Source organism: Syngnathus floridae, chromosome 3 (assembly GCF_059516105.1).
Source record: "Syngnathus floridae isolate MCC-2025c chromosome 3, RoL_Sflo_1.0, whole genome shotgun sequence".
Taxonomy (NCBI): domain Eukaryota; kingdom Metazoa; phylum Chordata; class Actinopteri; order Syngnathiformes; family Syngnathidae; genus Syngnathus; species Syngnathus floridae.
In genome coordinates this window covers 15,846,564-15,868,988 of record NC_142415.1, presented here as the reverse complement: position 1 = coordinate 15,868,988, position 22,425 = coordinate 15,846,564, and the positions used below count along the sequence as shown (strand labels likewise).

The window sequence follows — 22,425 nt, the reverse complement described above, 5'->3', positions numbered from 1 at the left end:
AGAATTGTGATGACGACACCTGAGAACTGTTCGACATTGTGTAAAAAAAAAAACAACATATATATGATGTCTCCTTTCACGTAAAATGTCATGATTAATATTCTTTACACTTATCAAACATGAAAGGTAGGCAGTGAAGCGCAGTCCTCCAGCCAGGTGGAAAGACTGTGGTCTGCATTTCAATACCAAAAGACTCCTCAGTTTGTATTCACGTTGCTACCTGGATAAAAGTAAAAGTGTACCCACTAAGAAAAATGATATTAAGGCGCTCTGCCAAGTCTACAGAGGGGGAGGGCAGTTATAAAATAAATTATTCACAACAAAACTCAAAGCAAAACAAAAAGGTGCTTTTGTGAAACGTCCAGCAACACACCCATGTTATAGTTCCACTCGAGATGTTCCACCGATATTCGCTCCGTGAGTACTGACTGATACTGAGAACTGCTACTTGTAATCTTTCTGATGTCTAAAATGTCAGTGTTTTGTTTTCAGGCCAAAGAAATAAAACCACCATTTTGTTAAAGTAAGCTAAAAAACGTCATTTAGACAAAAGTAGTGCTTGTCTGGATTCTCATGGCATCTAAAGGCAATTATATGAAGGGTTCCATCCCTGTTCCCTGAAAATTGTACGCGAACACCAAATCAGCATTTAATTACACATAACCTTAACTTTGAAAAATCATTTCAAAATATCTAATTATTTCCATTTTCTATAATAATAATCCTACTAAATTCTCACTCAGGCAGACTTCCATGTGAGGCAGCTGAATGGATAATGGATGACTTAGTCACGAGCCAACTTCCTCAAATGAACTTTACAGAAATGTTCGGCTTATCTGGGCCAGTTTGCCTCGTTCACATCGATTAACACAAACAGACATCAGCTCCTCCATATCGCAGCATGCAAACACAATTACGTCCTGTCGATTAACCTTACAATTCCCTTGTCCTTACAAATCTCTCCATTCTTCGCTTCCAGCACTATTCTCTCCTCCTCTGCTGACTTTCTCTCCACAGCCCACTTCTGAACCCGGCGAACAACGGCGGCGCCTTCAATAATTCACTTTCCACCCCCTGAACAGGTTGTTTGCATTGCAGGGTGCTGCGGGCGGGAATAGTGAAGCAGAGGAAGAAGGAAGAACAGAAAGATGATACAATGAACAATAAAGCAGAAGATACTAGATGAGGGCTTTTGATAGTTGTACTAAAAGAAAAAAAAAACAAGTGGGAAATGGTTGGAGGGTGGCAAAGTGGGCCCTCGTCTGCGTCACCTCAAAGGAGCCACGTTGTCCGAAGAGGCAAAGCGCCGAGGAATGGCAGCAGGCCATCCAATTAGACAACACATTGAGAGAAGGCTCCCCAGGCACAGCGGGGATCAGGAAAAAGATGCGGACAGCCGGCTCGTGATGTGCCAAAGTCACTGAATGCTGAAACTTGATATTCTGCTCACTGTCACTCCAAATGGGTCGCTTGCAGATTTCACACTGCGATGGGTTTTGTAAATAATAACAAACTTGATTTGCCATCTTTCCCTGTCCTTAATGTAAATATGCATTGAGATTTTATTACAGATTGAATTTTAATTATCTGGCATGCGAGAATGAAATTCCAACCAGCAACAAGTAATGATGATGCAACAAGAACAGAATTCCTTGCAAATTGAATTGAATTGTAATTCGGTTGTGAAGTCTCACAATGATTTATGTAAATGAAATGTCTGAATGGTTCAGTAAATCAAAATAGTGGAGTCATTTGAAGTCACTCTTTGTATTTTGTTATTGACACTGCTGCGCTGCGCAAACAATCGGGAGCCAAAACGATATTTCCGAAACGGAAGTAGCTTCATTGTTTCTTTCATCGCACTGATTCATTGCTCCTGTTTCTTTTTCATTTAGGGAGCCGATGTGTCTCGGTGTCTCCAGAGAAATATTTCTTCGTATTTGGCTTCTCCGGATGCCCTTTGCAATGTCGCCCTCACTGCGCCTTTGTCTGCTTTTTATTTGAACCTTTTCGCCCCGCTGAGCACCTTTTCTCCACAATGTCATAAGCTAGATCCCTATCACAGGAACTGAATGGCACTTTGCTTGTAAAAGGTGGAAAGGTGGTGCAGCGGATATAAACTCGCTCGCTTTTATTTTTACTCTTCTCACGTCAGGCGCGAGTGTTCCTTTTTTTTTGCACCTGCTTGTAAAGGTCAGCACTCTTTATGCCTTTTTTCTGTTTGAATAATCAGTGCCCACATTACATACAATGATCGGACAACATGAAGTAAAAATAGACTATTGTGGAAATGTTTTAAAGTCAGAAGTTAAAATTGCCCATATTGGAAAACGTCACAAAGCACCCCCTAGTGGCCAAGCAACCAAATTGTGTCTGATTCAAGCACTATCCTCATTATTTAACTTTGCCACCCACTCTTTTTTTTTTGGACCGGCTACTCGCTGTTGTTGCCTCGCTTGTTTTCTCGTGTCAGCCTTCCAGTTTCAGCTTCCCAACAGCTGTCTGCAGATTTCAGCCACAATTGGGGCCCCTCATCGTATATACGAACTAAGTGGAGAGGTGGGCGGATGCTCGCCGCTGAATCAATCGGCGAGGACCTGACAGCGAGGAGAGAGATAGCGGCTGTTGGAAAAAAAAGTCAAACAGAGAGGAGGGATCATACTGAGAAGATGAGATTGGACAACATTTAAGTGGAACACTAAGGAAAAGGAAAGTTGTTTGTAGAGGAGTTGAAAGAGGACGGAAATGATGGGGAAACGCTTTCTTAAGGGTTCACGCACCAAATTTAAGCACGTTTCAACTCAAGTGAAACCTCTTGAGTAAAGAGCCCCTGAAGTTGTACGAACCGGAATCTGCGGGAGGAAGTGCTTCGAAACTGGAAAATGTCAGAGTTCGGCATGGATTGAGTGAGGCAAGAGCAATCAAAGGATTGTTTTTCTCTGTGGCTACAAATTGCCATGAGAAGAGAATGAAGTGATTATTGGGGTTGAAGGCACGTAAATTCTGCTCATCAACAAGTAATGTGAAAGCAAATTTCAAGCCCGCCTAAAGACAAGCACAAAAAGATTCCAGGATTTTCAAGCATGTCAAGCACCAGTTGTAAGCCTCTTTCTTGACCTGTGAAAGTTGTCCTAGTTTCTGTAAACTAAAGAAGAGCAGGATGAGAAGAGAAACTTCACTCAAACATTGCCGACAAACAGCATCTCGATGTGAGTGAGATGTGAGATGCATGGCACTGGAAAAAAAAAAAATAAACATGGCCAAGTGTGAGCTCAGAGAGCTAAAACTCTCAGAGAAAGATTTTCTTTTTCACTAAAAGCGTCATGGGTGAGGAAAGGGTGCGCGGTGGAGGGAAAGTGAGAAAGGCTGAATTATTGAGGCCAGACGTGTCTCGCTCGGCACATGAGGTACTTTCACAGCGATGATGCCTCCCTGCTGTCACAGAGTTTAGATGGAGCCAGGAGCGCACTGTGGCTGTTTTGTTGCTCAGATTTGTGGTTTGAACAGGCTGCGGCGCTGCACCTCTAAAGTCACTGTTGGTGAAAATGAACAGGGGCGCCAACACTAAGGTCGATGATATAGCAGAAAAACACAGATGGGTTGACTTTCTGTTTTGCAAGTCACACACGTGAATAAACAACAGTGGCAAATTCTGAACCCGCTTAATTGATTCGTCATGGATTAAGGTGGCAAGGGGCCGCACCTGGCCGTGAAACACGACTGTCAATCAACAGTCCAATTAGTTCGGAACACAGCAATGGGATGGTTTATTTATAGACCCAAAAAAAAGTATTGCACTGTCCAATTACTGCTTGACCCGACTGATTTGCTTAGCGCAGAACAGCGGTGTCAAAGTGAAGAGACGACAAAGCAGAGGCGGAGACTGAACGTGAAGGACATGAAGAAGAGTGAGAGTGACAGTGGGAGCGACGTACGGGAGGAGGCGGGCGCTCTGATGTGAATCGTGTTCGCGCCGCTGTTCACAAGCATCCTGTCATCTTCATGAATAAGTCACATGCCAAATGTTCCCCACCCTCTCCGCTTCATGCACGCCACCCACAACACACACACACACACAAGTTGCAAGAGCAAAGCCACATTAGATAATTGGAAAAGAAATAGCCCGTCCCGATGTCAAAGTGTCACATCATAAAAGTCCTCCATAAAAGTTTGTATTGCATGTAGACAGTTGGGTCTATGGCGTGCCTTCCCAGCTATTTCTGAAAATGAGCACCGTTACATAGCAATGACACTATTTTACATACAAACCACTCCTCCGAGTTTCTCTACCATGACTTGAAGATCAGCTCGGTGAAGATCCAGAGTCACTTTCAAGCAAAGGCCAGACTGCACTGTCTTAAACACAATCAGGAAGCTCTAAAGGACTTCATTGAGCAAAAGATGATAGGTAAGCAGAGCTGCATTTCAAATTCCCTTCACCACTAATATTAGCTTCTGATGAGAGGCATATGCTTGACTATTCAGTGAAGCTGTCAGTGTGATGGGAACGGTGGGACGGTATTTGGTGATGTGTCCGCTGCATGCACCACGTATACTGATCCACACAGTAATTAGGTGGTTTGGTGTTGAAGTGCTGCTTCCACAAGGGAAAATATCATTCATGCTTTTTTTGTCGGCCCACTCGCCTGCTTCACAGTTGATTTATTTTTAGATATGCAGCTCAATGCGTCGCTGCCCGGAGCTCTGCGCCTTTTGTCGTCATGGTAACTAAATCTGTACTTATCATTGGCCCATCCGTTAGTGCCACTCCCTCAAAACAGCAGGTGTGTAAAGTCTACTATTATTTTTGATTTTATTTATTTTTTTACCTATTTATTGATTATTTATCATATGTAGATTTATTTTTATTAAAACACAGGGGAACTATTTTAAAGTGTCAAAAAAATCATTGCATTATAAATGTAGAATGAAATAAAAAGTAGGCTATGCATGATATAATTTCTGTGCTACTATTTGAACTACCAAAGAGGCTCAGCAGCAGAGCTAATTTTGGTCTCACACTTTGGCAGGCAGGAAGTCACCCTGGCTGTTCTTATCTGATGATTTATAGCAACTAATTAAAGCTTAACGCCGGCATTAATAACATATGTGCAAACCTTTCATAAGTATTCTGTTCTAGTCGCTGTCTACAAGCTATGCCCAAAGTCACAAGCAAATAAAAATCTATTCAACCTGTGCAAGTTACCACCAACGATATCCTAAAGCGTGTTTGCGTACGTGTGCGGTGCTGACACAACTAAGTCGGGAGATAAATTCGAAAGTTCATCCAAAGGTGAAAATGCAGAGTGATGTTTGATCATCAACAGTGTAAAAAAGTTGGTCGAAGCAAAGATGGCAACATGAAATAACAATGAAGAATTGAACAAACGGGATAATTCTGTTGGCACCACGATGCAAAAGCAAGATCTTCCTTATCAAACTTCAACTTGTGAATTCTGACTTGCTCCAGTTTTAACCCGGAATATATACTTCAATAGGTGTACCACGCATGATGTATTCATGCATGCAGTCAGTGGAAGTTTGCTTCACTCAAAAAGAAAACTTCTAAGGTCAAACAAATTTGTTGAGTAGCATCAACATTGTTAACCAGCGACTCATCCGAAAATCTTCACACATGTCTGCTGTGTTAAAATCAAGCTCCCATGTGATGACATCAATGAAACAGTAAACTTTTTTTCTCATTTTTGTGTCATTCGAGTCCATTAAACTGCTGCGATGGTAACAACCATGCTCGCTTTTATTGTCTTTGTTTTAAATGGATTGACTTCTTTTTACACTTGCAATAGGCTCATTAAACACATACGGCTGTTATTAGTTAATGGAAAAGTACGCTCTATTTGTGTGAAAATCTGGATTATATTCATACATTTCAACCTCCAAATTGTTGAAAGCGTAAAACAAAGATCCAGTTTAACATGACATGCAAATTGTAGAGTATTTTTAAAACCTTTGAGAGGTAGATTTTACAGATGGAGTGCCGTTTTGAAGCGTAATTACAAGCTTCACTTTGTAAAATGGAATTCAAGGACACCCAGGACACCGTGCAATCAAAATATTCAATTTGGAAAAAAAAATTGTAACCAACATCTCTAACAGTTTTGTGTAATTTCCCTTAGAGTAAAACAAAAAAAAGTCTAATTATAAATGTTGCAAACTAAAATGACTAACCATGATATAATTCTGGTAGATGCTATTTTAGCTCATGTCGAGATCGACTTTAGACTGAAAGCATTTTATTCCAGTGGAAAATCTATTTTGGATTCTCCTATATGCGCAGTCACTTGAATGGGAGGCAGCACCTGCCATATTTGCTAAGAAGATATACTCTGAACTGCTACCCGGTGCCCACCTCGGGTTGACGCCGGTGGACGAGGTGATAAATCACACCTCCCGAGACGTCATCTAAACGCTCTTATCCTTTAACCTCAGGTAGCAAGGCTAGTGTAAACCATGGTCAACATATCACTTCGGCCATAGTCCTCTGGCTGACCTGCGGGTTAATAGAAACGTTGTCAGGCATTCATATGCGCTCAGCCATACACCAAGGAAAGGAGCAGAGGAAAAAATGGGAAGAATACACAGGGATGATAGTAGCGGACAATGTGCTGAGTAAGCACCCAAAACAGGCAGGCAGAGAGCCATCTCACAGCTTCTACTAACAAAAACACCTTGAGTAAAGAGCTTATTTAGACATCAGGTGAAGAGACAACATTTGAAACAAGGCGGGGATGACCGATACATGAGGAGAGGGATAAAGATAAAAACCGCTCTCATGTGCGAGCTTCCATCTAGACCTGATAAATGAAATCATTTCGAGTCAAATAAAATAAAGAAAACAACACGAAATTGCTTTGGCTAACTAGAATCTCCAACCTTGTTTTTCTCTTTTTTTCCATCCCCTTGTATTTGAAGACTCTGACTATACATTGCAACAGATAACATTTAACCTTGGGGAATTAGTCAGTAGAATTTAGTAGAATCATTTTGTTCATAATTATAATGTATGTTTTTCCCACTTATAGGAAATAATAGAAAAAGCAATAATACGTTGACTGGACAGGCAAATGTCTTGCACTGTCTCTGTGGATATTGTTGATTGTTTGAATGGTTGAATGCTTTCGTCCCTTGTGGGCACATAAAAATGTCTGTCAATCTAGCTCGCTATTTAGTAATCTAACAGTACTATTTATATCCATCCATCCTTCCATCCATCCATTTTCTGGACCACTTATCTTCACTTGGGTCACAATGTATATATTTGTGTTTTTTTAAGTGTAGAGCAACAAGCATTCACATCTGTGGACAATTTTAAATGTCGACCTAGTATGCATATCTTGGCCATATTCTACATATGATTATATATGGTTTGCATTATCTGGTATTTTTAGGAGATTGGACTGGCAATAGTGTGGGACAATTTTAAGGATAAGAAAGAAGACTTTAATTTCCTCCAGAGGAATGTCTGCTATTCTCCCACTTGCACTTTCTTTTGGCCTTAGAACTACAACGTGGACATTTGAGAAAACAGAACAAGGTGTACTTTTAAATTTACACGGACTTTAATTTTGATATCTACTGAGGAAAATGTCAATTGAAAAGCTGACGATACAGATGATAAACAGGTAAAGGATACAATTTGAAGATGAATTACTTGTATGTTCTCATGTGTGCTCGAAAGTGTTAAACATAAAAAATAAGAATTATCTCAACTTTAATACTCCGGTCGCTTCCTTTTGCCTTCTCCCCTTCCTTCCTCTCCTCTGCCTCAGAGCCGCAGATAAATTATAGATGCTTATTAGAAAAGGGCAATATTCAGCATCCCAAACAAACTGAGCAGCAATGGACATGAAAAGAGGAAGCAACAAAAAAAAGTGCTGATGATGAGATTGTGAAGAGTTAACATTGCAGGAAAACTAGTGAGGAAAACCAAGAAACATTTTTATTTCTAGGTCAACTGCGGAGTAAAGTGCCATAAGAAGGTGCTACTTAAGTACTGCATGAAAATTACAGGTAACAAGGAGTAAACTGTCAAGAAAATCTATGTTGAAATGGAGTGTGCGTGCGTGTGTTTGTGTGTGTGTGTGTGTTGTGTTGAATGAGTTGGAGTCACTTCGTGTGTGAGAGTTTTGAAGTTTGGCGTATTACTCCTAATCCTTCACTAAGTTGCGAGTTAGCGCTTGCAAGTGTCAGTTCACGCGTGTAATGCCTACGGATTATGTTCCATCCACATTAAATGGACAGGAAAAAGGCATAAATGCAATATGGAGGCAGGGAAGTGTGGCGGGGACTATGTAGAGATTTAAGATTTTTTTTTTTTACAAATTCAAAAAGTTCCTAGGTGTTTTATTGAAACATTATTTCTAACATTTCTCTGTCAAAACACACAAAAACTACAGATTCCCCTCTTTAAGATTCACTCATTATTCACTTACAATTTAAGTCCTGATAATGTTTAGTCCAATAGAGAAGACCTTGCTGACCTTGACTGTTTTTGAAAAACTATCATGGCAGACTGATGGCAATGTGTTGCATAGTCCTGTTACATATATGTTAGATATGTTACATCATGGTACACGATGTTTGTTAAGTTATTACACGGCAGATGCAAGACAAAGCGCGCTTTGATGCTACAGTCCCTGCTGAGCCAGCAAACTGTTGCCGTGTAACGTACACACACACACAAACACACACAGTTGCACAAGCCACCTGCATATGTCCGCACGGACCGACAGAGGCACCCAAAGGTGCCTCGAGAGAGGACAACAGTAAATGAAGCTCACACTCTGAAATCCATCACGCACGCTTTCACACTTGGCCTCCCGAATGACGCCGTGGTCGCATCTGTCTACCGCGGTGAGTGAGAAACAATTATAATGTGAGGAAAAATACGACTGCTGGCATTTTTGGCTATTTTTCTCCTAAATTTGCCTCGGCTTGTGGTTATTTGCTATTGTGGCCATGGTGGTCCCACATGTGCTGCCAGCGCAGGAACTGTGGTGACCTTCTTATTGGTGATTAATCGTGTTTTTTTTTTTTTTTTTAATCGATGCACACACACGGCAATACAGTATAAACACATGAACTGGCACATTGCTTAACAGAAATTGATGGGCTTTCCATCAATCTTCCAATTTTTGAAAACCCGACACGGATGAAATTGCTAAAATCTGCAAATGACAGTCAACATCCTGGTCATGCACAAGCCATCAGGGGCATAAGTCATATTTGTTGCTCTAAGTTTCTTTAAAAAATGCTTTAATTTTTTTTTCAAATTATTTACAATATATTATTTTAATTATTATGTTACATAATCTGTGTATATTTTTATTTTATTCTTTTTTCATCGTTTTTCTTTTTTTCCCAAAATGACTTTTGTGGAATATTATATTTGTACAAATGATGCTAAGCTTTGTTAAGTGACTTTAATACAAAACAAAAATTTGTTTTTTCTGAACACAAGCGGCTGGATGAATTTCTAGGTACATGATCAAAGCTGACCTGCACAGTGTGTTCTTAAATGACACTATTTAAACAGACAGACGCTGGATGGACAACACGGTGGACACACACAAAGCGAGGGTGTGAAGTATCTTTTTCATCGGTAAGTGGAACACAAAACAACTTATCCAAAATTTAAAGTTATTTCTGTCAATGACCGCAATTCAGCTAAATTTAAAGTTATTTCTGTCAATGACCACAATTCAGCTAAAAGACACGTTGGCCTTTTTTTTCAAAAGTTCATTCTTTGGTGTGTTTCACTTGATCTGAGGAGGTTAAAAAAAATATGAGAATACGCACAAAATTGAAGTATGAAGAAATTGATAAATACTAATGTTTATCACGCAAATTTGTGCGAACGCGCAACTAGTCAGGCACAAAGTGTCCTCGTCAGATAGCAGCACAAAGGATCACAAATGGAAGAAATTGTTCATTTCATATTTAAAGGCAAAGTTTTGGGCCAGACCAAATTTCCATCCTAAATACTTTGAGGAATTGAGTTTGGACTGTTATAGCAAAGATAGATGAAATTTGCTGGACTGTGCCGTGATCTTATAAATATGGACGGCCTTCTAGCGATAAGACAGAACCCAAATGGCGCGCAATTATATGTGTTGACCACCTACAGTAGAATTGACAGATAATACAAGCAGTGTTTTATTTTCTTTTTTATTTAATGCTGCATACATTTCTTCCAGGTCATCCAAAGACGCAGCTAAACTTTGATCTCTTGATTCAGCCTGATTTCCAAACCTCAACTTTTAGTAGGGTAACATCCAAGTGGGTGTCAACACAAATCACATCCATTCATGGCATTTCGTAGAAAATTGCAGATTGCAGATGGTTCAAAATCGAAAGGGAGATATCGAAGATCAGGTAATAATGATATTTCCAAACCTTTAAACACTGCTAATATTGTATTTGTGACTCAGCAAGGCGGATTAGAGCGGTTGCAGTGTGCCTGGGGCTGGTCGCTCTTCTCCTGCTGGGTGTCATCATAGCCATGCTGGGCCATTGTGAGTACATGATTGTACTGTACCAACACTTGCATTCTTATACGATTCTTTGAAGGATTTCCAATATGCTTTGTTTTGTCGCAGACATCGGACCGTGCCGTGGGAATGACATGGAACAAACCAGTGATTTTAGCGCGTGTCCCAATCTGAGATTACAATATCTCCAATTGCAAGGCAGTTACAACACCTCATTAGAATTGAAAAATAAGATGGATACCGAGCTGTCTTTTCTAACTGAAGAGATGGTCGCTCGTGAGGTGGAGCTAGACGCCCTCAAAGATAAGCGTGATGCCCTCGAAAATGAGATGGAAGACATGCAGGCTGAACAACAACAACTTCAAACAAGGGTGGAAAGATTACGTAAGTACTACCCCCCCCCCCAAGAAAAATTCAAAGCTAATCATTTACACTCACCATTTTCTTTGTGATTCTAATAATGATGGTCTTGTATGTCTCTAAATCAATCATTTTCTTGTGTTGGAACTCAAAAAATAGTGTTACTTCGAATGCATTTTGTTGCATTTAAATGATCAACTTTGTGCTTCTTTTAGAAAGGGAATGCCCAGGCGACATGCCGACCAAAATATATGGTAAATGCTACTACTTTTCTCAGTGGAGCTCTAGAACAACATGGGACCACAGTAAAAGAGACTGCGAAAGCCGAGGAGGTCAATTGGCAATTGTCAAGACAGAATGGCTGGCGAGGGAATTGAACTATAGAATGCATTCCCAAAATGGATGGATCGGTTTGTCTAGTCATTATTCCACGTGGAAGTGGGTGGATCGTACCGATATGTCGTCCCATTCCAATATGTGGCTATCTGGGTACCCAAATAGTTACAGCCATAGACGCTGTGCTGCGCTCAGGTCATACAATGGGGGATTTTGTGACCTGCAATGCAATGAGCAACTAACTTGGATTTGTGAGAAGGATCTGTGATATCACAAATAACATGCAGTGTTAGTGTTGGCTTTGGCACATGTCTGTACCCGCATGTTCAAGTGTGCAAAACTAACCTTTGTTCAATACCTGTGCACCAGCAGGGGAAATAACTTATATATAATTTGTCCCCCAATATAAAATAGTGAAACACCATTGTAAGTTTTGTTTTAAGTAACGTTTTTTTAACATTGTTAACTGACACACATATGTATAACAAAGTTATCCACTGTGTTAATAACAGAGAGAAGAACCTTTTTGGAGGCTTAACTGTTTCCACATTTCCACAACTGTAAATCGTTTTTATATACAAGTTGTCAAGTTCTCTGAATAAAATTGTGAAACACCATTGTAAGTTTTGTTTTGAGTAACATTTTTTTAACATTGTTAACTGACCCACATATGTATAACAAAGTTATCCACTGTGTTAATAAAAGAAGAACCTTTTTGGAAGCTTAACTGTTTCCACATTTCCACAACTGTAAATTGTTTTTGAATACAAGTTGTCAAGTTCTCAAATTTAGCAAGCTTTGTGATGATGGGGACATTTTGATAAGCACCTTTTAAAAATGGGCCAAAAATGAAGTCACTTTGCTTTTGTGCACTACCTATGACACCCTTTCCCATGATGATAGTTTATGGTTACATACAATATATTACGAGGACTCGAATCTGGCGCCTTAGGGTCATTCTTAGCTACTTATGAACAAACGAGAGGAGGCGACGTAGATTCAAAACAAGGGCCAGGAGGATGAGAATGGCGGCTAGGAAAAGAGAGTGTGACCACACAAAGTAAGTCAAAAGTCTTTACTTACTAAATACTGGCCTACATTTTCCTGTGATGTTCTCTACAGCAATGAATGGAGGTTTACCTTGTGAAGCAGGGAATTGTTTGCATTCGTTTAAAATGTATACGTCATAGTATTCTGTTAGGAACATAAAAGTGTTTGAGTAATGAATTGGAAAATAAAGTAATACAAAGCTACAAAGTCAACAAAGAATCCAAGGAACACTTATGAAACAAACACAAGAATGTTTCCAAAACTTCATGGACAAAAGTAACTGAGGCTGGTTTTGTGACCCACTCTGTATGTGTGACACAGCCCAGGAGACTCCAACAGTTTTTGTAAACCACAATGAAAAACGGCTCAACTATGCCAGCGAAGGAGTGAGTCTGAAGTTAACGAAGCAGTTGCTCGACACCATCTGGCCACTAGAGGAGCCACGGAAATTTTGTTACTTTACGATTTAGTTGCTGCTCAGAATCTGTAACGATTCAGATATTTGAAGCTTTTTGCACACAACTGTAATCTAATTTGGAGTTTTTAAGATGTGACAAGATTCGAGTTGCATGCAAGATGTAATCCATCCATTTTGTCTAAGGCTTAGCCTGTACAGCGTCACAATTTGCTAGAGTTTTTATTTTCTCGTCTCTCTTTGTCCATTAATTCTAGAAAACAAATGATATTGAAGGCGGTATTGATAGTTCACTGTAACACTGAAAATGATATCAGGATGATTTCCAAGTGTGGTGAAGTAAGATTGGCTCATGACAACGCCGGTCTGCGGCACCGTGACAAAACAGACCTTGTTTGCCACGGCTGCCATAACGCCTCGAACATCCCAGTCGGCGTATCCAAGGCGACAGATTGGCTCGCGTGTGTTTGCTTTGAGGCGGAACACATGGCTGGGGAAACCAAGACATACACCAGTTCTGCCCCTCAACGTAGAGTCCATACCTAGATAACTCATGACGTGACTAATGTCCTCTAATGTTGAATGTAAACAATAAAACGAAAAATGAGAAAAGAAATATGCATGCAACGTTATGTAAAGTTACACGGGCTCTCTATAGTGATATGTAAAGCGCTGAATTAAAAGCTAAAACTTAGTGGTATTACAGTGGCTTCAACTTTGTTTTGATTCTGTAATTTAACTACAGTTCAGTTGTATTTAACTTTAAGATGCAATATATTTGCATTTAATCTTTACATGCAATTTTAATTTAACTCCTATGCAATATGATTTTTGATATGATGTTGACTCTCACTCTCTCTACCTCCCCCACACCTCCCACAGACACACACACACACACACACACACACACACTCAGTAAGGAAGACAGCTGCCTCACGCTGAGTCTCAGTTTTTCCCTGCTTCTCTTTCTAAGCATTTGCTCATAGGGGTTCAGTTGGTCTCTTACCGCGTAAGGAGCATGTCTCTTGATCTGTATGCAAAGTGCCTTGAGATAACCCCAACTTGTGAATTACCCCAAATATAAAACATTAATTGTGAATACATTTCGTTAGGTTTGAATTTGACCATTGACAGTGCTTAATTCCCGACAATCAAGAAAAAAAATGTTACATTGAGTTAGTTAGTTCTGCGTCTGACATCATTGCTTATGTCATGTTGAACAAATTGCATGACAATGGGATTTTTTTTCCTCACAAAACCTTGCCATTAGAGTTTTTGGCAATCAATCTTCCACTTGCACAAAAGTGTAACTTTCAATTTAGTTTAATATCAAAACACTCCTATTTCAAAAACATGACTAATCACTTTGAATGTTTATCCATACAGAATCATTTCTACAATCAATTCTGATCTGAAGAATCTGCCAAAGTAACTTGGAAAAACTTGAGCTCTCTTGAAGCAGTCATTTCCACAGCTACAGCTAAAGTTCCAGATAAGCAATATCTTCTATGATTGGAGCTCATTCAGTCCAAATGGATGCAGCAAGAGTCGACCAACATACTCGACAAATGATTTGTAAAAAAAAAATCTCAATCTTACCGTAAACACCTTGGCAGCGAGCAAAGGGATAGATGGTAGAAAACAACAAAATCCAAAAAAGTTCCATGTTCAGCTGTGCTCCGTCATAACCTAAACAAAGGAAAAGAGAGAACATCTTTTACAAAGCTGAGTGATTGCTGTCATGAACAAGAAAAACAATGAAAGCACTCGTACAGTAAGCCTTTTTGGCCAATTGTTTTTTTCCCCCCGTTCTAAACCTTTAAGCCGTGAAAGTAATATTCTCGAACAAGCTCCCGCTGCATGGCCTACAACATTTCATTCAATTTAAAGGGCGGGTAATTCAATCACAAATGGTGGATTATAGGAAGCTTACAAGCAAGGCATGGTAGAGCATCAACGGGCATGCATTGTATTTGGGAGCAATTTAGCGTGACTGTCCTGGTCCAAGTCAGTACCGGAGCCGGACTGTAGTAATCGGAGGGGATGACCCAAAAATGCAGACAGTTGCTATAATCACTCAGTAAAGAAACTAAATACATGAACATGCAGGAATGTCACAATATGAGTTATACTTGCACAAAGAGTGCAAATCTCTCAGGGATGTAATCACAAACAAAATTGGTGGACTCTTTCCAATAACAGTTAACCAAAAACAGGAAATATTACTACAAATGTGCTTTCTATTGTTTTGGTACTTTCTTGAAGGTTACCAAAATATTAGGAACATCCCCTTCATATGATGCAGTGCAGTTTGGCAACACAACAATAAACATGGTGTTGAATTAAGTTGATCTGAAATTAACTTACAGTTTTTGCACTGTGCACGCAATGTTTCGCATCCAGTGATCATCAGGTGACTTTATCCTCGAATTTTTTTACCTAATGTGTTTGCTCATCTATGCCATTAGCGTATATTGAATGGTTGCGCAATCAAATGCAATTCGTTCAGCTGTCACTACTTGAATAGGAAGTGTGCAGGTGTCCCTAATATTGTGACCAAACTTTTCGCGTTAGGAAACCTCAAAAAAAAAAAAAAAAAAAGGAATTGCTATTCCCTCAACGGAAAATGACCCGAGAGTTGTATAAAGCACCATAATATAGAAGTTTTTCCTGTTTTATTTTAATGACTGTTTCAAAGATAGCGCTGCTCGGCATGACGCCAGTTTATTTTCAAACATGGTGTGTTTGATCATTGAACCATTTTAAATGCATGCAAAAGTGCGTACAGATGCATCCTGCACATAAATCGTTATGGATATGACTAAATCAACTCGTTTGTCCACGAGACAGTGTCCGTCTACCTTATCTCGGTGCGGTTCTGTGGGTCAGCCAGCTCCCCCGCGCAGCGCGCTCTCGTCCGGGCTCCGCTCAGAAAATTCCACCGCTCCCGCTTCTGCACCACGAGAAAAGTTAGAAATCCTCCCGTAAATCACTTGAACGACTTGAGAGAAATCTCCACAGTGCCTTTAACACTTTTACACCAGCTCCAATCCAGACTGCCAAAATTCAAACCAAAACATAAAAGCCCAAATCAATAAAACAATTCTCCTCACACAGTCCTCCAATTGTTGCGCGGATGACGGTGCGACTCTTACAAGGCTTGTGTGTGGCTGAGGGTGGAGCGGCGTGGACCTCCGCTCTGGTGAGGAGGCTCAATCAGAGCCGTGTCTGTGGACTCCAAGTGATGCTGGCCAAGTGCGAGATGTGCGCAGACTGAGAACGAGCGCGCCTGTTTGTGCGCAGAGAGAGAGAGGGAGGAGATGGAGAGAGAGAGAGAGGGAGGAGGAGAGCGAAAGGGAGGACAACAGAGACTCCACAGTGGTGAGGTCGCGAGGAACAGGTTGTCCGAAAAGAACACTAACAGGGAGCTCTCCTCTTGGTTCCGATGGGTCACCATGGGGAGTTGTGCACCATTTGGGAGGCGTTCAACACCAATTAGGAGCTAAGAAAGGTTTTTTTGGGGGGGAGTGAGGGAGGACTAATAACCCCCTTGCCTGCAGACCAATTAAATGTGACAGTCAGAAAAAGATAGACGCACTGATTTCCGTCCCTCCCCTCTCGCTGTTACTTCAGAATAGTGTACTTAGATATTTGTCCACAAGAGGGCACACTTTCAGATCAACACAGCTGTACCTGTACTCAACTGGACACTTTATTAGGTACCCCAGTTGCATTATAAAGAGCTATGTAAAATCAGAGCGGTACATGAATATACACTATTTTTAGTCAGAATTTTAAACTCTTTCCACCCATTGATGCTTGTGTGACATCAACGTAATGTTTAGTGTTTAAGAATTGTAGCTTCAATTATTTTTCTGTGACATTTATTTAAATGGCCTATTAGAATATTGGGAGGTCAACCACATGTTTATAGCATGACAAAGAAGGCATCTAGTTATTCAAATCTCATTTTCAACACTGAGTTTGTGATTTTATTTCTTTCTACATTGTATTGTTGCTCATATTTTTGGTTCACTAATATGGACATTGTGTTAATATATAAGATGTACAAATTAATGCAACCACGTTATTATTGTTGTTGTCTGCTTGCAACTATAAAGCACAGTACATCTTTAGCTATATGCTTCATGCTTGTAGTCTATTTTAGAGCAATATATTCATCTTGTAATATTAAGTATGAGTCATGTAAACAAATAAAAAGGTCTTATTTGCTATCATGATGGACAAATACACAAAACATAATAGTATTGATAGTTCAATCAGTTTGACGTTCTGATCATAACTGTGGTTGTTTGCATTGCATTACACTGAGACGTGTTCCTAATATTTTGACCCACGTACTGAATGTACCTCGCTGCAAACTACACTCGCAATTACGCAACATTAATATAATCGTATCCATTGACCAGTGAGTGCAGACTGAAAGCGTTTAGCACATAAAACTATTTTTTGTGATGACATTAGCACAATTTGAATTCACATCCCGCATCCCCACTAAGCAGGAATGAGCCTCAATTCAATTAGGACAGAATTCAGATAAAAATACAACATAATTTAATGCAATGGTTAAAGTATCCTTGTAAGAAATGACATTGGACTCTAATGCAGGCAATCACATCTGGGTAATATTCTTGCAGACGTCTGAGATGAGTAAACTGGAGATACATTAGGGAAGTGGAGCTATTGATAAGCGGCCACTAAGACATATAATATTTATTTTGTTTGTTTATGTATTTAATATGTTAAACAAGTTTCTTTCACGATTTCCCTTTCCTTAGAAAATAGAAAAAAAAAAGTCCACGCCCTGACAAATTTGCAAGCAACACAGTCCATCATTGTTGAGGTTTGTGGTGGACCAACTTAGAGACAATGCAGCAAACACTCGATACGATGGGATTTTATTTAGAGCAGCCATCAGAGAGCTGCATACTGTAATGTGATATGAGGAGCTTAGTTAACGCTTTTTCTCTGGCACCAAGGCCTGTAATTGATGTTCCATCAGTGCAATTCAATAAGAGCTCCAAGTGCTGTATATCAGCGCTGAGCACTTCGCACACACCAACGGCTAAATGGACAGGAAAGATACACTTGAGACCGTCAATAACTTCATTGTATTTGTGCATGTGTGTGCCACAAGTACAAAAGAAAGACAACTATTAAACTTTGATGTCAGTCTCCATGGCAAATTAAACATGTTTGAAGAATAGATTAGAATTGGTGGATGATGAAGATGACACTGTGCTAATGAACTGCGAGCCTGCTCTGGAGTGAACAAAGGCTTCATTTGAAATAATCCTTAATGTCTCTGGATGCATTATATGATTCCAATTCGTCCATTTGAAACAAGCTAGCCATCAAATGTGTGGGTGGATCATGAAAATACTTTTTAATCACACCCGATAACATAAAATAAATATTTGGTGTGCATATTTAGCTCAGCCAATCATAGTGGTGGATCGAAAATCTAGCTAAAAAAAAAGAAAGAAATATTTCAACAATGTGTGTTTGTTGGACACCAGTACTCCGGATTCTTACATGGCAACAAATAGAATCTTAAATGTGATTGGTCAAAAAAACAAATAGTGTATTTTCTTTTGGCTTGGTAACAATTAGAAAACACTCAGACATTATTAAATCTATGGAACATTTGCAAGACAGACCAACATGAGACAAGATGTTGTGTCTGTCCACGGACTGGCTGGTCGTCATCAACTTCTCCTCTCACCAAACACACAAACACAAATCCAGAAAGGGCCATTTTTCACTGGGTAATTGGCGGCAAGGCACACGCTCTCGGGATTCGATAATTCATAACCTCCTCCCTTCCGATATCGGATCGTGTGTAGAAATGGGCTGAGACGAGGGGTGAGGAGCTGGTGGGTGGGGGATGAGACGAGGGGGCTGCATCATTAGAGAGGAGAAGTAATGGCTCTTATTGATCTCCTCACGCTCTTGCTCTCCTCACCATTTCATGTTTAAAACAACACTGATCCTCATTACCTCGACAGCTGCTGACACCCTGATCAGCGCGCTGGGAAAGATGCAACGTGAGGAAGAGGGGAGGAATAGGTGAGGAAGAACTGATTGGGAATGAAAAACATCACACAAGGACAGAGGGAAAAAAAATCAGTCTGTGACGATTTGTTAATGACTTACTCTGTCGTTAAAAAAGTCGTTACATTCACGATGCATGGTTAATGTAAAAATTTAAAAACAATAATAATTGATTTAAACGCATTTTGAAACTATTAACCTGTCATTTTTAATCAATCCTTGAAGTAGGGGGCAAAAAAAAGGGTTAGCCTCTTTCCATTTTTGTGCTCTCCTTCAGATTTGAGTGCTTAATAAAAGTGATTGTTTGCTTGTTTAGGTTGTTCCAAACAAAAAATATTGGATATTTGTTTATTGAAAATACATTCTTCTTTTTGTCTAACCTTCGTTTTGCTTCCCGGGACTTAGGATCTTTTGCCTCAGGCTCCACCACGCAAACCTGACGATGTCTGACACAGTTCTTGCCATAACGTGATGAAAAATATACGGCTGAAGCATAACAAATATTTTTATTCACCAAAAGGATAAATAAGAAAACAAGCGACTTTTTGCATTTCCATTTAAAAGAATATGTTGACAAATTCCTCAGTGTTCCTTTAGACTCCAAATCGCAGAAGAAAAAGAGCTGAAAACAGAAGACGTTAACTTTTATGCACCACCATGGAGCTGTGTGACATATGAATCATATCTGCTCACAACTTTGACACCACAGGAGCTTTTACTTCAAAAAGTCTCTTCTTTTTTTCACTTTGGCTGCTAATGCCCTCGGCCTCTGTTTTTTTTTTTTTTTTGGTTCCATAACAGTGCACAAGCATTCAACACTCCATTTCTGTAACAAGCCTATTCTGGAACTATAGGAGGGAGGGAAGGGGTGAGGAGGAGAAAGAAAGCAGTCAAATGGAGAGATTGGCTCCTGAGGGGATGATCCTTGTTGTGGTGGCATTTCCAGGGTCAGCTCATTGCATCCCGAGCACTTAACAAGAAAACCACTCGAAAGCCGGACGAGTGATTACTCTAATTAGCTTTGCATTCTCCCGTGCAATTGTACGAGTGAGCGCCACAAAAAAACAAACTACGGCCCACCTCGGCAGCTCTAGCGGTAAAGCCATCTGAAAGCTGCGATACCCACAGGAAATCATCAGTGGAGGAGAAATGTCAGCCCTCATCTTCTGACCCCGCAGATAAAAACCATGCGCATTATCAACTCACTCACAGCCCCCGAGAAGTTAGCATACAACCAGCACACACACACACACACACACTTTAAGATGCTTGACTGCTACGACATCAAAAGCTGTGTGACAATCTTGCTCATTAATAATGAATGATTTGCCACAAAGAGTGTCTCGAGGTCTCTGCACTCCCAAAAGTGCACTCAGTGTGTGTGTGTGTGTGTGTGTGTGTGTGTGTGTGTGTGTGTGTGTGTGACACACACTTGCCTCCAAAAGCCTCGATTGATGGTAGTTATGTCAAAGGCATTCTTGAAAATCTCTTACGCAATCAATTACTTCACTGGTCTGTGGACTATAACCACATCTTGCATAATAATATGTGCTCCTAATACAGTGTTGCCTTGGGATACGAGTTTAACTTGTTCTAAGATCACATGTAAAGCATGTGTAAAGCCATTCACACACATTAAACAAAAGAATGAACCCAATAAAAAGACATAATAGGTCCCTTTGGAGTATTTTCTTTCGTATTGTGTGCCCCTTGTTTGCTTCGTCTATTAATGTGGGCATTCACATAGATGGCTTTTCTTTCTCTATACAGGGGAGAGAGAAAAAATCAATCCGTTCCAATAACACACGAAGAAAAAGAGTGTACTGAATGTTATTTGCAAAGAAATTCAATTGGTAGCAGCCAGATAAGGTTACCTGGTTTAGATAGGAGAGGCAGGAGTGTGAATGCTCGCAAGCTGGGGAATTGCAACTAGCATGTGTTAATTGAGCACTACGTAAACAAGTCCTGATGAGAGTGACTCTGAGAGGTGGATGACAATTGACTCGGTAGCTCTTCATTTTTAATAGCAATCACAGTGTCACATTGCGGCGGGTCATTATGATTTTCCGGCGAACAGGAGATGAATCCAGCGGGAAGCCGAGTGGCTTTGAATTAGTTGTCTTGAATAGACTCTTTCGTTCTTTATTACCTATAAAGGATGTGTTGGGCTGTACAGCCCCAAAACAAATAAAAGTCAGTGTTTAATATTTTCAGTTTTCCACCACATGGAGCGTTCTATTGGGACATTGCTTTCTTGTGATGGATTCGTTCTATTACCAATTTGGCTTCACGAAGCAACATTCGAGAAATGTATTTTCTTGATGAATCTGATTTATGTTCAATTTGTTTCCCCCAAACAAGAAATCTCATGCAAAGAAATATCCAATGTCACATAAGGAGACAAGGATAATGTGTCTAAAAATGGTCAATTGGTAAAATTGAAATGAATTGAATGCATTTCAGCTTCAGGATTTTCCTCGTATGTGATTGGCTGTCAGGCAGTGAAAATCTCATTACTCATTGATGACCCAAAGGAATTTCAGAAAACTCAAAGATGGATGCAAAATGTGAGAATATGTGCTTCCCAAGTTCCCTAAAAGTTTATGACATCAAATGAATATTATCAAATCACATCTCTAGAATGAAAGTTGTATTTTATATTTCTAGTTTTACCCCGGAATAAGTAACAAGGTTTCCCTCCCACACATGTTGTACATGAATTTGCTCAGTGCCTGGGTGAAAGCCAACCTCCGTGGAGTTATCCAATATCATGGCTCACCCCGGATAAAAGACATTTGTTCTTCCCACATCCATACACCAACAGGATGGGCGTGTGCAATTTGTTCGCCACGGCAACAAGAATTAGACGCAATGCTGAATTTATGTTTCTGCCTCTTTCAGATGCGATGTGCCAGGTGTCATAAGGGAAATCGTATCATTGCCTGTGTAATGGAATCCTAGAATGAAGTGGGCGGGGCTACTGTGATTGTGTGAGTATACCTTTTTTTCCAATCCTTTCCGATCAATCTAATGAGCTTTATTGCTAAGGAAGCGCCTTCACAGTAATGGCCCATGTAGTGATTTGACGCTTAAATCAGATAAGATATCTGAGGACATTGTGCGCTTTCGATACAACAAATTATTTCAAGTAGAGTACATGATTAAACATTCTGATTAGTAATCCGTGCAGTATCAAATGATATATCAGTTTTATATATTAGATAAAAGTGTCTCAAAGTTAATTACATTGAATGCAGAATGTATTTGAAGGCTAAATTGTGTGTTTTGAACAAAGTACACGTATACGGTGACAAAAAATGCATCACGAAAGCACTGAGTGGAACATACTCACTGCTCAATCCATCAGCAGAGCTTCATCAGAGCCTTTTTTCCCTGTTCACCGCTTTATCTGGCACGATTCAAGGAAGTCATCCAGAAGAAGCAAGATATGCCATCTTCTTCTTTCTTAAAGGTCAGACGGAGAAAAACGTGTTCAGTTGACAGTAATGGCTTGCCACTCTGGGATTGGATCTTCCATAGTGCAGGCTGATTTTCTTTTGAACCTGACCAAATGTCACAAGCGGACATGATGAGCAGTGTAAAGGCAGCTAGAGTTCACTTAAGTATCTTCGGGAATGAGGATGCATGCTCATAACACACTAAGAGGCATTTTGCATT

The 22,425-nt window shown here is 40.0% G+C and overlaps 2 protein-coding genes and 1 long non-coding RNA gene across 12 annotated transcripts in view; 2 read left to right on the top strand and 1 right to left on the bottom strand.

The window, feature by feature from the left end:
• The window catches only part of mdga1 (MAM domain containing glycosylphosphatidylinositol anchor 1), a 96,447-nt gene extending 80,309 nt beyond the window's left edge, over positions 1 to 16,138 (bottom strand). For 2 of the 7 annotated variants that reach the window (XM_088370945.1, XM_088370946.1), the window contains exons 1-2: positions 15,040 to 15,182; positions 14,272 to 14,361 (exon numbers count right to left, since the gene is read on the bottom strand). In XM_088370945.1, the coding sequence (XP_088227071.1) occupies positions 14,272 to 14,361; positions 15,040 to 15,082 (133 nt within the window). In that variant the 5' untranslated portion in view covers positions 15,083 to 15,182. Of the gene's footprint in view, positions 1 to 12,290; positions 12,430 to 14,271; positions 14,362 to 15,039; positions 15,183 to 15,533; positions 15,729 to 15,785 lie in introns of those variants that run through there. The other 5 variants (XM_088370951.1, XM_088370950.1, XM_088370949.1 and 2 more) reach the window with 5 other exon arrangements.
• LOC148400806 (uncharacterized) lies at positions 8,669 to 11,830 on the top strand. Of its 4 annotated transcripts, none has more exons than XM_088370955.1 (6): positions 8,669 to 8,874; positions 9,561 to 9,622; positions 10,218 to 10,395; positions 10,452 to 10,535; positions 10,620 to 10,895; positions 11,087 to 11,830. In XM_088370955.1, exons 3-6 carry the CDS (start codon positions 10,329 to 10,331, stop codon positions 11,473 to 11,475), a joined length of 816 nt encoding a protein of 271 aa, XP_088227081.1. In that variant the 5' UTR covers positions 8,669 to 8,874; positions 9,561 to 9,622; positions 10,218 to 10,328; the 3' UTR covers positions 11,476 to 11,830. The 4 variants fall into 4 exon arrangements, with proteins under 4 accessions (XP_088227081.1, XP_088227078.1, XP_088227079.1 ...); XM_088370952.1 differs by having other exon boundaries at positions 9,557 to 9,622; XM_088370953.1 differs by having other exon boundaries at positions 9,482 to 9,622.
• On the top strand, positions 12,533 to 13,288 carry LOC148400805 (uncharacterized). Its single transcript, XR_015857481.1, has 2 exons — positions 12,533 to 12,643; positions 12,990 to 13,288. It is a non-coding gene; the product is annotated as an uncharacterized LOC148400805 (long non-coding RNA).
• Positions 16,139 to 22,425: the final 6,287 nt, after the last annotated feature.